The sequence below is a fragment of the Macroventuria anomochaeta genome, assembly GCF_010093625.1.
Source record: "Macroventuria anomochaeta strain CBS 525.71 unplaced genomic scaffold BU25scaffold_57, whole genome shotgun sequence".
Taxonomy (NCBI): Eukaryota; Fungi; Ascomycota; class Dothideomycetes; order Pleosporales; family Didymellaceae; genus Macroventuria; species Macroventuria anomochaeta.
In genome coordinates, this window is record NW_022985418.1 from 99,763 (window position 1) to 110,675 (window position 10,913).

General features: G+C 51.3%; 3 protein-coding genes across 3 annotated transcripts; 2 read left to right on the forward strand and 1 right to left on the reverse strand.

Annotated features, from left to right (window-relative positions):
• The first annotated feature begins 124 nt into the window (after window positions 1–124).
• Window positions 125–5,875, forward strand: BU25DRAFT_240284 (ankyrin). The gene is made up of 2 exons (XM_033701517.1): window positions 125–1,272; window positions 1,323–5,875. Exons 1-2 carry the CDS (start codon window positions 212–214, stop codon window positions 5,776–5,778), a joined length of 5,517 nt encoding a protein of 1,838 aa, XP_033555518.1. The 5' UTR covers window positions 125–211; the 3' UTR covers window positions 5,779–5,875.
• Window positions 5,876–6,928: 1,053 nt separating this feature from the next.
• BU25DRAFT_354700 (uncharacterized protein) lies at window positions 6,929–7,624 on the forward strand (the record flags this gene model as incomplete). Its single annotated transcript, XM_033703524.1, has 1 exon — window positions 6,929–7,624. One exon carries the CDS (start codon window positions 6,929–6,931, stop codon window positions 7,622–7,624), a length of 696 nt encoding a protein of 231 aa, XP_033555519.1.
• Window positions 7,625–8,701: 1,077 nt separating this feature from the next.
• BU25DRAFT_416225 (uncharacterized protein) lies at window positions 8,702–9,730 on the reverse strand. Its single transcript, XM_033707729.1, has 3 exons — window positions 9,661–9,730; window positions 9,278–9,604; window positions 8,702–9,225 (listed from the first exon to the last, which is right to left on the reverse strand). The coding sequence occupies exons 1-3, from the start codon at window positions 9,697–9,699 to the stop codon at window positions 8,818–8,820; spliced, it is 774 nt and encodes a 257-aa protein (XP_033555520.1). The 5' UTR covers window positions 9,700–9,730; the 3' UTR covers window positions 8,702–8,817.
• Window positions 9,731–10,913: the final 1,183 nt, after the last annotated feature.

The window sequence follows — 10,913 nt, forward strand, 5'->3', positions numbered from 1 at the left end:
AAGGCTACAATCCCCTTTCCGTTCGACTTTGGACATCTTCCAAAAACCATACAGGCTGCAGCGGTAGACGCGATTTGCGGTGATGAGTAGTTATAAGTATAGTTAGAGCTGCTTTGCTTCCTCACTTCAATTCCGCAGCAAGTCTCACACTATCTTTTCTACCTTTCGACATAGTCTTCGCGTCGTTGCGTCACAGATCACTATCAAAGAGATGTCGACACACACCGAGAGCACAGAGCTCATCGCTCTTCCCAAGCTCCAAATCGAGCATGCAGACTGGCTATCGCATGTCTCAAAACACCCAAGCACGTCGATGCATGAATTGCTCGCTCCTTACAAAGAGTACGACGCGAAGCTTCGAGAGGTCTTCGCTCAACAGCCATCTCATCCTGCAACCAAAAAGTCCAACATCATTCCGCTCTTCACGGGGCTAGAGCAAGATGTCAAGATTCGCGCCCGTAATCCAGCCACAGAACCAGAAGAGGAACGAGAGCGCTACCTCATGCCCTTGGACAAGGCCAGTCGTAAACCCGATGGCGCGCCAGCGATCGTCCAATCACTCAAGGAGTTCGAGACTAACTTCCAGTTGTTCTCCGAGTCTGCATTGGTGGATATGGACTGGTCCAACGTCGTTGTTGCGGGTAGTGCTGTTGTAACGTCGCTCCTCCCCGTTCCTGCTGAACACAACACCTCGAAACGTGCTCTTCGAGAGTACTACCATCAGAAGCTCGCACCTGCCTCTGATGTTGATCTCTTCCTCTACGGCTTGACCGAAGAGCAGGCAATTGAGAAGATCAAGCAGATCGAGCAGCGTATCCGAGATTCGATCTTGACCGAGACAACTACAATCCGCACGAAGAACGCGATCACAATTGCCTCACAGTACCCAACACGACACGTTCAGATTGTGCTTCGCATCTACAGGTCGATTTCCGAAATCCTCACTGGCTTTGATGTCGACTGCTCCTGCGCTGCTTACGACGGCAAGCAGGTCTACGCTAGTCCACGTGCAGTCGCTGCGTACATGACCCAGGTTAACACCATTGACCTCACACGACGCTCGCCTTCTTATGAGAACCGCTTGTCCAAGTATTCTCACCGTGGATTTGAGGTGTACTGGCCCCTCTTGGATCGCTCACGCATCGATCCAACAATTTTTGAGCGTTCTTTCGGTCGTACACTTGGCCTGGCTCGACTGCTAGTGCTTGAGAAGCTACCCAGCACTACGGACCGAGATGCTTATGTAGACCAACGACGGGCGGAGCGCAGCAGGTAAGTACTCTCAACCATCTTCTTGATGCATCACTAACAGTCACCTACAGACCAGCCATCAACCGTTGGAACACGCGAAGGCACAAGTTGAATGGAAACGTCAAAGACGATCACGATGATGAGGTTCCCGACTGGGTTGAGGCAGACGAGGTCAGCGACTACCACACTTTCACTGTACCCTACGGGCCAAAGTTTCATGCTCGAAAGATTGAACGACTGCTGTACGCCAAAGACCTGCTGCTCAACGCAGAGTGGAACCGACCCAAGGAGCGCGAGACGACACTGCATCGCCACCCAGCCTTCTTTGGTAATGCAACTGATGTGATCGGCGACTGCTGTGGTTACTGTCCAAAGCCTGCAACGCCTGAAGACGAAGAGATTGCAGAAGTCGAGAGCAAGGTCTACGTATCCGGCGACCTCACTTTCATCAAGGACAATCCGGGTCGACAGGCCATCGGCTCCTTCCATCCTCTCACTGACGACGATTGGACGGAAATGGCGTATGTTGGCAACACCGCTAGACTATGCCAGGCCATTGTTGACGGCGATGTCGAGCACGTGCAAGATTGGCTGAACCAGGAAGGCGCAGACCCCAACGAACGCGACTACACTGGTCGCACGCCGCTCCAGCTCGCTGTAATGAGCTCAACACCCGAAGTCGTTCAAGCCCTCATCGATGCTGGTGCTCGTATCGTCGCTCGCATGGTTGATGGCAGAACCGCTTTGCACCTTGCCGCCATGCGAGGTGAAGCCGTGATGGTCAAGGCACTACTTGTCAAGAGTGAAGCGAATGAGGAGAAAGAAGCTAAGAAAGAGGAGGCCAAAATCAAGCAACGCAAGGCTGAAAAGGAGGCCACTCAAGCTGCTGGCATTGCCGACTCTCAGATGGCAGATGCTGATGCTGAACCAGACACAGCTGGAAGTGACGAAGACATCGACATGCTTGACAATGACGGCGAAGACGAACCTGTCGATGCCACCACTGAAGGCTCCATCATCCACATTAGAGGCGAAAAACCGCATGAAGAGAACAACATGCCCATCGACGAGGATGAGGACGAGCCAGACGTATACGACGTCAATGTTCTGGCATGGGATACTCCTGTCTCTCCATTGCATCTGGCCATCACCAATGGGCATGTGGAAGTTGTCACACTGCTGGTCCAGGACTTTGGTGCAGACGTCCTACTACCGGTCAAGCTGTTACACGAATACAACAAGTCACCTCGAGCAGCGATTTTGCCTCTTGTCCTGGCTCTGAAGCTGCCACCACAGAAGGCCGACGAGATGACCAAGGCCTTGATCGCCCTTGGAGCATCGCCAGCGCAAGCTGATGTAGACAACATCACTGCCTTGCATTACTTCGCAGCCAAGGATGCCGCCTTACTTACGACTATGGTCTCGGCGAACCAGCCCGGTGCGAAGCGAGCAGTGAACCACTTACACATGTCCGGCAACGATTACCTCCCCAGTGCCAAGTCCGCCTTACAAACCGCGATCGAGCACGGAGATGTCGAAAGCATCGACGTCCTTCTCGAACTTGGTGCCCAGCCACAGATCGACTTTGCCACATACATAACCTCGTACAAAACCAAGTGGGAAGCTCGTGGAAACTCTGAAAACAACCAGAAGATGTTCCAAACAAGCTTCTGGCAACCCGTACTTACAGCTGTCGAGCATGAACTTCCGTCCATCGTTACCAAGCTTCTTGATGCAGGCGCTGATGTCAACTGCCTCAGTGGTGGAGCCTGGCGCGCTGTTCACGATGGCAGAACCGGTGCACATAATAGTTCTCACAGTCTTTTGGACGCAACCCGCAAGAAGATCGAGACTTTGAGGGAGTGGGTCGAGAAAGAGGAGCAGAGCAAGGCTGTCACCACGACTGACGTGGTCGGTCGACGATCTCACACGTCTCCGCCCGTCCCTTTGAAAGAAGATTCGCATTACCTTGGAAAGCTCACGCCAGGAACCTACGCGCATTGGTCAACTTTAAAGCAGTTACAGGGAGCGAAGCGCAAGTACAAGGAGGACCTCAGAAAGTACGAAGAGAGTACGAAATCGATGCCCAAAGCAGCCGATGGGTGGAAAGAGAAGCTGTCTGAAGTCAAGAAACTGCTCACAGACTACGAAGCTTTAGAGTCTGCATTGCTTGAGCGAGGAGCCAAGCCATTCGCAGATCTTTACCCCGACATTACACTTGTAAAAAACCCGTACTACAACTCGCATAAATACAAGCCGGATCTCCCCAAGCCCTGGGAGCCCCTGCTCGGTTTCGATCTTCCTGATTTGACGGACGAGCAACGCGAAGCGTACGTGAAGCTCTTCCAGGCTTGCTGGGAGGCGGATCTTGCCACAGTCAAGGAGCTCACACTCGCGGTCTGGGGCGAGAATCAGACTCCGCTGAAGATTGCCGTGCAGGACACCGCCGGCTTCTCACCTTTCTCGCTTGCAGTTCTCCAAGAGCACTTCGAATTTGCCAAGGCGTTGCTTGAGATCGCAGAAGTCCAATACGCCCCTGTGGAGAAGTCAGGCCAATCGAAATATTACCTTCACGCCGGAGACTCGCATGACGAAGACGACACATCTGAAGCTGACAACGAAGATGAGATTCGACTGTTTCACGAGGTCATCGACGACAAGTTCACCGTCGAGAACATCGGAGAGGTACAGAGTCAGGTCAAGAGCAAGTACACTGCGCTAGATGTTCTTGCCTGGGATTGTCCAGTGCCTCGCTTTTTGGAGGAAGATGATACATCTACCGGCATTCTCGACTACTCTACTCACCACAGCCGCCTCCAGTATCTTGGCAGGAAGTCATATGGCGGCAGAGCACCGCGCAAGATACTCAAGGACGCTGCAAATGGGCAGACGTACAGAGTGGCCCAGCGGTCTTCCCAAGAGAGCTACAGTGAGGTGTCTAAGCCGGGCAATCTGTTCCAGCTTGCGATTTTTCTTGATGATGCAAGTCTGCTTCAATTCTTGATCAACGCTGGCGAAGAGTACACCGTTCGCCGTGGAGGCACTGATGACAAGCCTGCGTCCAAATTCTACAGCTTCGACGAGCATGACTTCCACTACGCCATCCAGCTGGGCAGGGTGCAGCTGTTGAAGGATATCGTGAAGCGCACCGGTGCTGGCATTCCTTTAGACGATCTTATCAAGAAGAGTGGCGTAGAGATCACAAAGAAGCCCAAGTACTACCAAGGTCTCTCAGTCCATGGCAAGAAGCGAGCGGACTGGGCTGCATGTGGACGAGACACACATTACGCAGCGCCGCATGAAGAGCACCCGCCATTGCTACATGCGGCGCGCCTCACGAACCTCGACAGTATTGAGTGGTTCCTCAGCGACGCGGCCACTCACGCTTACTTTGAGTTCGCGGAGAACAACAAGAAGGATGTCCGAATCCAGGTTCTCGCAAAAGCGAAGGGTGGCCTGCAAGCTTCCATCAGCAAGTGGCTCAACCTACGCTCGAAACTTCTGATCCACGTAGTGGTACTCAGCAAGACTGACGATGACTCTATGGAGCTGTTACGACACCTTTGCGAGACTCAGCCCGATTCCATCAACCATAAATCTGCCACCGGCCTTACGCCTCTACAGCTGGCCTTCTCGCTGCACCGTGTCGAGATGGCAAAGATTCTTATTAATGCCGGCGCAGACCAGACCAGCCGCAACCACAACAACGACAACTTGATCCACTCTGCGCTTAACCACGCCATGATCAATGCCGATGATGGCCGAAAGAAGCTCCGCGAATTACTCGAGCTCATCGACGCCCGGCTCATCACAGGCATGTTCACCGAACGAGCCAATTCCGCTCCCGGCGCATCCACGCCCCTCGCCCAATGGATTTACACTGACATCCGACGCGACAGCAGCGACTACGGTTACAACTGCGACTACAAAGATCAACCTCACGCCACTATCACCAAGCAACAAGAGACGCTGCGTCTGCTGCTCGAATTCAGCAAGGGCGAGGATCTCGATCTTGTCAATAGCGAAGGGGACACGCCACTCCATGCGGTTGTGCGCTACGGCGCCGACCACATCCTCCGCATCATGCTATCTTGCAGAAACGACTTGCTGTTCCGCGAGAACGCGTCGGGTAGGACGCCATTTGAAATGGCAGAGGACACGCATCTGGCGCAGAATGTGTTCAATGACCCGCCGAATATTAGCGTACAGCAGCGGAACAGGTACTATAGCAACGCACCCACATACAGTATCCTGCAGCGTAGTTCGGAGAGTTTTGTCAAGGGAAGAGAGGATAAGAGGAACGAGAAGGAGACAGTGTTGGACGTGTGTAGGGAATTTAGGGGCGTGAGAGGGAAGAAGAGGAAGTTGGTCAGTTTGTTGGAGGCGAATGAGGTTGCCAAGAGGTTGGCAGGGAAGAGGCAGAAGTTTGAGGTCGAGGTTAAGAGCGGCGATGGTGAAGAGCAGACTGAGAAGGGGGATGAGGTGGATATTTGGTACTACATGGGTTTGAGCGCTGATAGGCAGTAAAACGCCAGAGATGAAGCGGATGAAGTTCCGCGATACGCTTCCAACATCAAGATTATTTGACTACCACTACGTTGTTCAAGCACTGCTGTGGGGAGAGGTAACCCTCATTTCCCTTACGCTATCAGCTCTGGTGTATAGTGGTTCCCTATTATGCCCCTCGTCGGAGCTAATCATCAATTGCGTTAAAGCGCCTCCTGCCCGACACGTAAGCGGCAAGGTACTCCTTGAAGGTGTTGCAGAAAGAAACGCCAGCCTTTCACTGCCAAACCCAGTAATCACGCCAGCGAGACTTGAACCAATTGAGGCGTAACCTGGGACAGAGAGCTGTTGCAATAGTATAGAAGCTCGGAGTTGGCTCCATAGCCAGCTTCACCCAGGTGTTGAGCTTTTCTATGTAAGGGTAGACTCTGAGGGTAGGTGCCAAGACGATTCAGATGAATTTAGTGAGGTTTGCTGGCTGCCAGCCGGCTCAGTTTGGTAGTGTGCGACTGCATGCCGCAAGCTGGAGATACCATGGCACCGATGCTCAGCTAGCCAAGGATGCTAACTGGGCACAGCTCGTTACACTCTAGGTCATAGTTGATGGCTGATATTAAGTAGCTCTCTTTGCCTTGTCAAACCTGCTAGTTGCAATGTCGTAGTATTGCCACAAGGCTTGAAGGTTGACAATAGTTTGCCATACTGAGCCAAAGCCTGACATGCTGTTGCTGCCTTTGAGCACTTTGCAGAGGTTGTACGGTACCTTCAAAAAGTCAATAATGTTGCGGTGTATATAACTTTTAGGACCCGAGAGCCAGAAAGGTCGGTCTTTTTTGTTGCGATATTGGTTGGTGCGTACAGTGTCTGACTATACCCCTGATTAACCACCCTGGACCAGTGTGTTACAGGCCAGGTATATAGTCGTCCCCTCCTATTCCATTGACCCGATAGTCCTACGTTATCGTTTACTGTAGCTATCAGTATACTACAGCGGCTCCACGCTGCCACAGTTGTGAGCCTGGAAGCCTTCAGTTAATCGCTGCGTCCACTCGTTTACCTGCAGCCTATACAACTGGCTGTCGACCGTACTGTCAACACAGCCGACTGCTGTTTGACACGGAACCGTTCCGATTGTCAACGTCAGACAGAGCACGTTCTGGGGGAGAGCACGATGAGTGTGTACGAGCAGAACCAGCTAGCGACAAAGACGTCAGTTATACTCAGCAAGCCAAATGACTGGGAGATATGGCTGTTTGTGAAAAAGGACATAGCAGACAGGCACGAGCTGTGGCCATACATCAACCCAAGTCTGCCAGCAGACAAGCTACTACAGCTCAAGCACGAAAAGCCAAAAGAGAAGCCTGTGTGGAAATTCAAAAGGACACAGCTATCACAAGAAGAGAGGGAGGAAATCGACATTCAGGACCTGATTGATCAAGAGCTATCAGCCTACAACACGTGGACAAGGAAGTATGAGCGTGAAGCAACAGTATGGCGGCAGAAAGAGAACGCCATGAGAGACCTCAATACTGAGATTGTCAAAACAGTTGACGTTAAGCATCTGAACTTGATCATCAACTGCTCAGACCCATACAGTCGATTGACAACGCTCAAGAAGCACCTCTGCCCACCAGTAGACAAGAGGAATCCCCTACGCAGCCGTTATCAAGCGGTGTGCACAAGGCCAAAGAAGGCTAGCTTGGACGCTTGGCTTGATGAGTGGGTAACAGTCACTAGACTGCTACAGGAAGCTAGAATGCCAGAAGTAGATGGCAACCGAGCGCAGAAGGACTTCATACTGTCAACCAGGAGGCTAGATGACAGCTGGGTAGCTGCAAGGCTGCATAAGCTGATAACAAAGGACTAACAAGGAGAGCAGTAAAAGTCAACTGCAGATCTAGTGGCTGATTTCCGGTCATACTACCGACAAACACGTCTAATTGCATCATCCCCCGGTACCTTTGCAATGTTAGGTGTTGCAACCAGGTCAGATGGACCCACAGCTTCAGGGGGGATTGACACAAAGCGTAATCTGCCTCTGTGGAGACAAGCACATATTCCAGGACTGCCTGTACGTCAATCACAGTCTACAACAACGTAATTGGAGACCCGACAGTTCAGTACCGAAGAAGTTTGACAAGCTACAACAACAGTCAGGGAATTCAGCATCAAAGGTCTTGAGGAGAGTAGAAGCCCGACTCAAGAAAGATGGCAAATTGACAGAAAATGTCAGACAGTCCGTAATCAGTATGGATGATGGCCAACCAGTCAGAAGCACGACACACTGCAATGCTATGCTACAGACTATAGCCATAGCCAACCAGACTCAGCCACCACTGCTCACCAGGTGGATATTGGACTCAGGGCCAAACTGTCACGTCACAAGTACGAAGGGGCCCAACTAGACTACAACAAAGAAGGAGATCCCACTGACTACGTCTATGCAGGCGGAGTGTTAGTTCAGATAGAGGAGTGGGGTGAGGTCGTACTCAATGTCAAGACTCCAACAGGACAGAGTCAGGTGAAGCTGACATACGTGGCCTACATACCTGGATTCTTCACGAGTGTAGTAGGACCGTCACGCAGTAGGCCCCTGGGAGTACACTTTGACTCAGGACGTGACTGCCTGTATCAAGAGAAGGCATCAAACGTGATTTGTCTACTACAGTACCAGGACGGACACTGGTTGATTGAAAATGAGAGAGAGCAGGCACCACAGCCAGCTCTACTGTCAGTATACGCAACACGTTACGCAGTACTAGGGCCATCACGAGACAGTCGAAAGCCCCTAGTGGTCAGCCAGAAAGACGCTCACAATCTGTTTGGACATATCAGCCAGAAAGCAGTGGATCAACTCCGGGCGCAGCCCGTTATGCTCTTCGCTAGGCTTCATAGCTGTTTGCGGAATCTGATAACTTCGATGTCGAATTTGTAAAGAGATTCTACTGACTTGAGTTTGACAAATTCGAATTGGGATACACGGCGCAGAAGTATAATGCTCAACGAGACCAAAATCATGGAACGTCTCATATCACGTACGAGCTAGTAAACGCAGAATGGCTACGTGATCTCCGCAAGAACATTTAGCAAGACTTTGTTATCGACGCGACAACCCTCAGTTGGTGTGGCACCATGTCTGTATCCTACGCGAAGCTTGAGATCCAAGTCTGCAGTGCTGTAGCCTTTCAAGTTATTCTTAAGAACGAGCGAAAAAGCCCATGAACAGAGTGTCGTTGTGTCTGATACATTTTCTACAGTGACTGCATCACTGAATGCTCTTGTCATCAAAGAATCCATAGACTCCGAGACAGAGGTCGGGGCAGCAGGAAAGTCGAAAAGCTCCCACGATAGAGGTACATCTTTTTGAGCGGAGTCTAGAGACCCTTGTTTCGAGGCTGAAACATTCGAAAATGGTCCAGCTGTATGTTTAGTTTGGTTATCGCGGGTCGTAACTTGTGGCAACTGCGGCTGGTCAAAGTCGGATTAGAGCAAAGTCCAAGACGCTACGAGGTCCACATACCTGCAATACGTCCAGCACAGGGAAAGTAAATGAACATTCATTGGCTTGAGCACAATGTTCGTTATCAAGCGGCGACCACGAGATGTTTGGAGCAATCCTGACCGCATTACTGTAAGCCTCAAGAAACTCATCGCGCAATCCCAGAGACTGCAAAAGTCGTTTCAAAGACTTGTTTTCCGTAGCAAGCTCTTCGAGCTTCTGATTGGTTGCACGTTCGATACCGACGCCTTCTTGTTGGCGGATCTTGTCTTCAAGGCTAGCGATGTATTCTTTTTGTCGCGCGCGACAACGTCTCTGATTGTTACGGATGCGCTCCAGATCTGTAGCCTGGACTTTAAGTTCAGTATCCAAGCAAGGACACGGGACGGCAGGATCGATCGCACCTTCTCCTTTGAGATCGTTCCATTACTTCTGTTCGGCATGTTCAGGAAAACTAGGGGTGGCTGTTCCAAGGAGGCAATCAGACTCAATGTGTTGCTGCGTGCCTGCCCGCTTGAAGTTGCAACAAGCCGTGCCAAGATTGGCCCGTTGGCTGCCCACTTGGCTCCGGCGCGTCAACCCACTAAGCTACGCTGTGGACTTGCTCGTTCGCTATTCATCCATACCATGATTTCAAGAGAGGTTCGTCAAGCGCACCTTCCACACTGATCGTCAAACGAATGACTGACCATGTGCTAGAGTAATGAGATGTTCTCAGTCGATCACGTTCGAGAGGTTCAGAGGCGGTTCCGTACCCGACGCGCAGAACTCCTACAAGGTCCCCAGAAACGCATGCACAATTACGAGCGGCAGGGTATTGCCATCACACAGAGAATGCAGTGAGCTGCACGTAGAGTCACATGATAATGTTGGACTTTGGAGTTTACTTGCGCTCTCCATGTGAAGAATCAGAATTTCATCCACGTTATCAGGCAAGATAATTACTCCAGAGGCTCATCTCCCTTCTTTCCTGTACTCGTTGATGGTCTATCAACGTAGAATGTCTACGGAAGGTTGCGTTATAGCATTAGTCTGGCAACATACTCGGGTCGTTCTTTAGACGCACAAACATCGATCCACGGTGGGTACCACACCAACAACAGAGGTTTACTACGCGACCTTGGTGAATCGCAGAACCCAACACTAGAACTCTCGTCCGACCGCAGTATAGATACCCAAGGTGGCCGTCCTTTGAGAGCTGGCAAGCACCTGGGCGTTCATACATACACCTAAGGCTGCTCCAGTTCGTCTTCCATAGTCTCAGACTCACATAGGACATTAAACCAATCAATCAAGGCTGCTCCAGTCTGACCCATATTTCATATATATTCCATACTATGTACCTAGCTTAATCCGAGTTTGTCCGGGTGGGGTACCTAGATTTGCCTGGGTCACTTGTAGTTGCCATTAATGTTAAGATTCGGGTCGCCATCTCTCGTACGCGTGGGTGAGATTGGGCGGGGCGCGTGATTCCTCATCAAAGATTCAATCAGCTGGGGAAACCGTCTTGCTCCGGTGTCAACCGCTGTTGATTGCGGCGAGCTATCGCATGCGGTTGTTAATGTCGGAGGGAGTGAAGGTATCCACCGATCGCCATCTGTTTGCTAGCGGTCCGTTGCAGTGTTTGCTAACGGTCCGCTGCACTGATTGTCCAGCT

Bases quoted from the DNA above. Each gene is read 5' to 3' on its own strand.
- BU25DRAFT_240284 (XM_033701517.1), top strand. From the start codon at position 212: ATGTCGACACACACCGAGAGCACAGAGCTCATCGCTCTTCCCAAGCTC. The intron at 1,273-1,322 runs GTAAGTACTCTC...AGTCACCTACAG, and splicing joins CGACGGGCGGAGCGCAGCAG to ACCAGCCATCAACCGTTGGA.
- BU25DRAFT_416225 (XM_033707729.1), bottom strand. From the start codon at position 9,699: ATGCCGAACAGAAGTAATGGAACGATCTCAAAGGAGAAG. The intron at 9,605-9,660 runs GTGCGATCGATC...CTTAAAGTCCAG, and splicing joins GAACGATCTCAAAGGAGAAG to GCTACAGATCTGGAGCGCAT. The intron at 9,226-9,277 runs GTATGTGGACCT...GACTTTGACCAG, and splicing joins CTGTGCTGGACGTATTGCAG to CCGCAGTTGCCACAAGTTAC.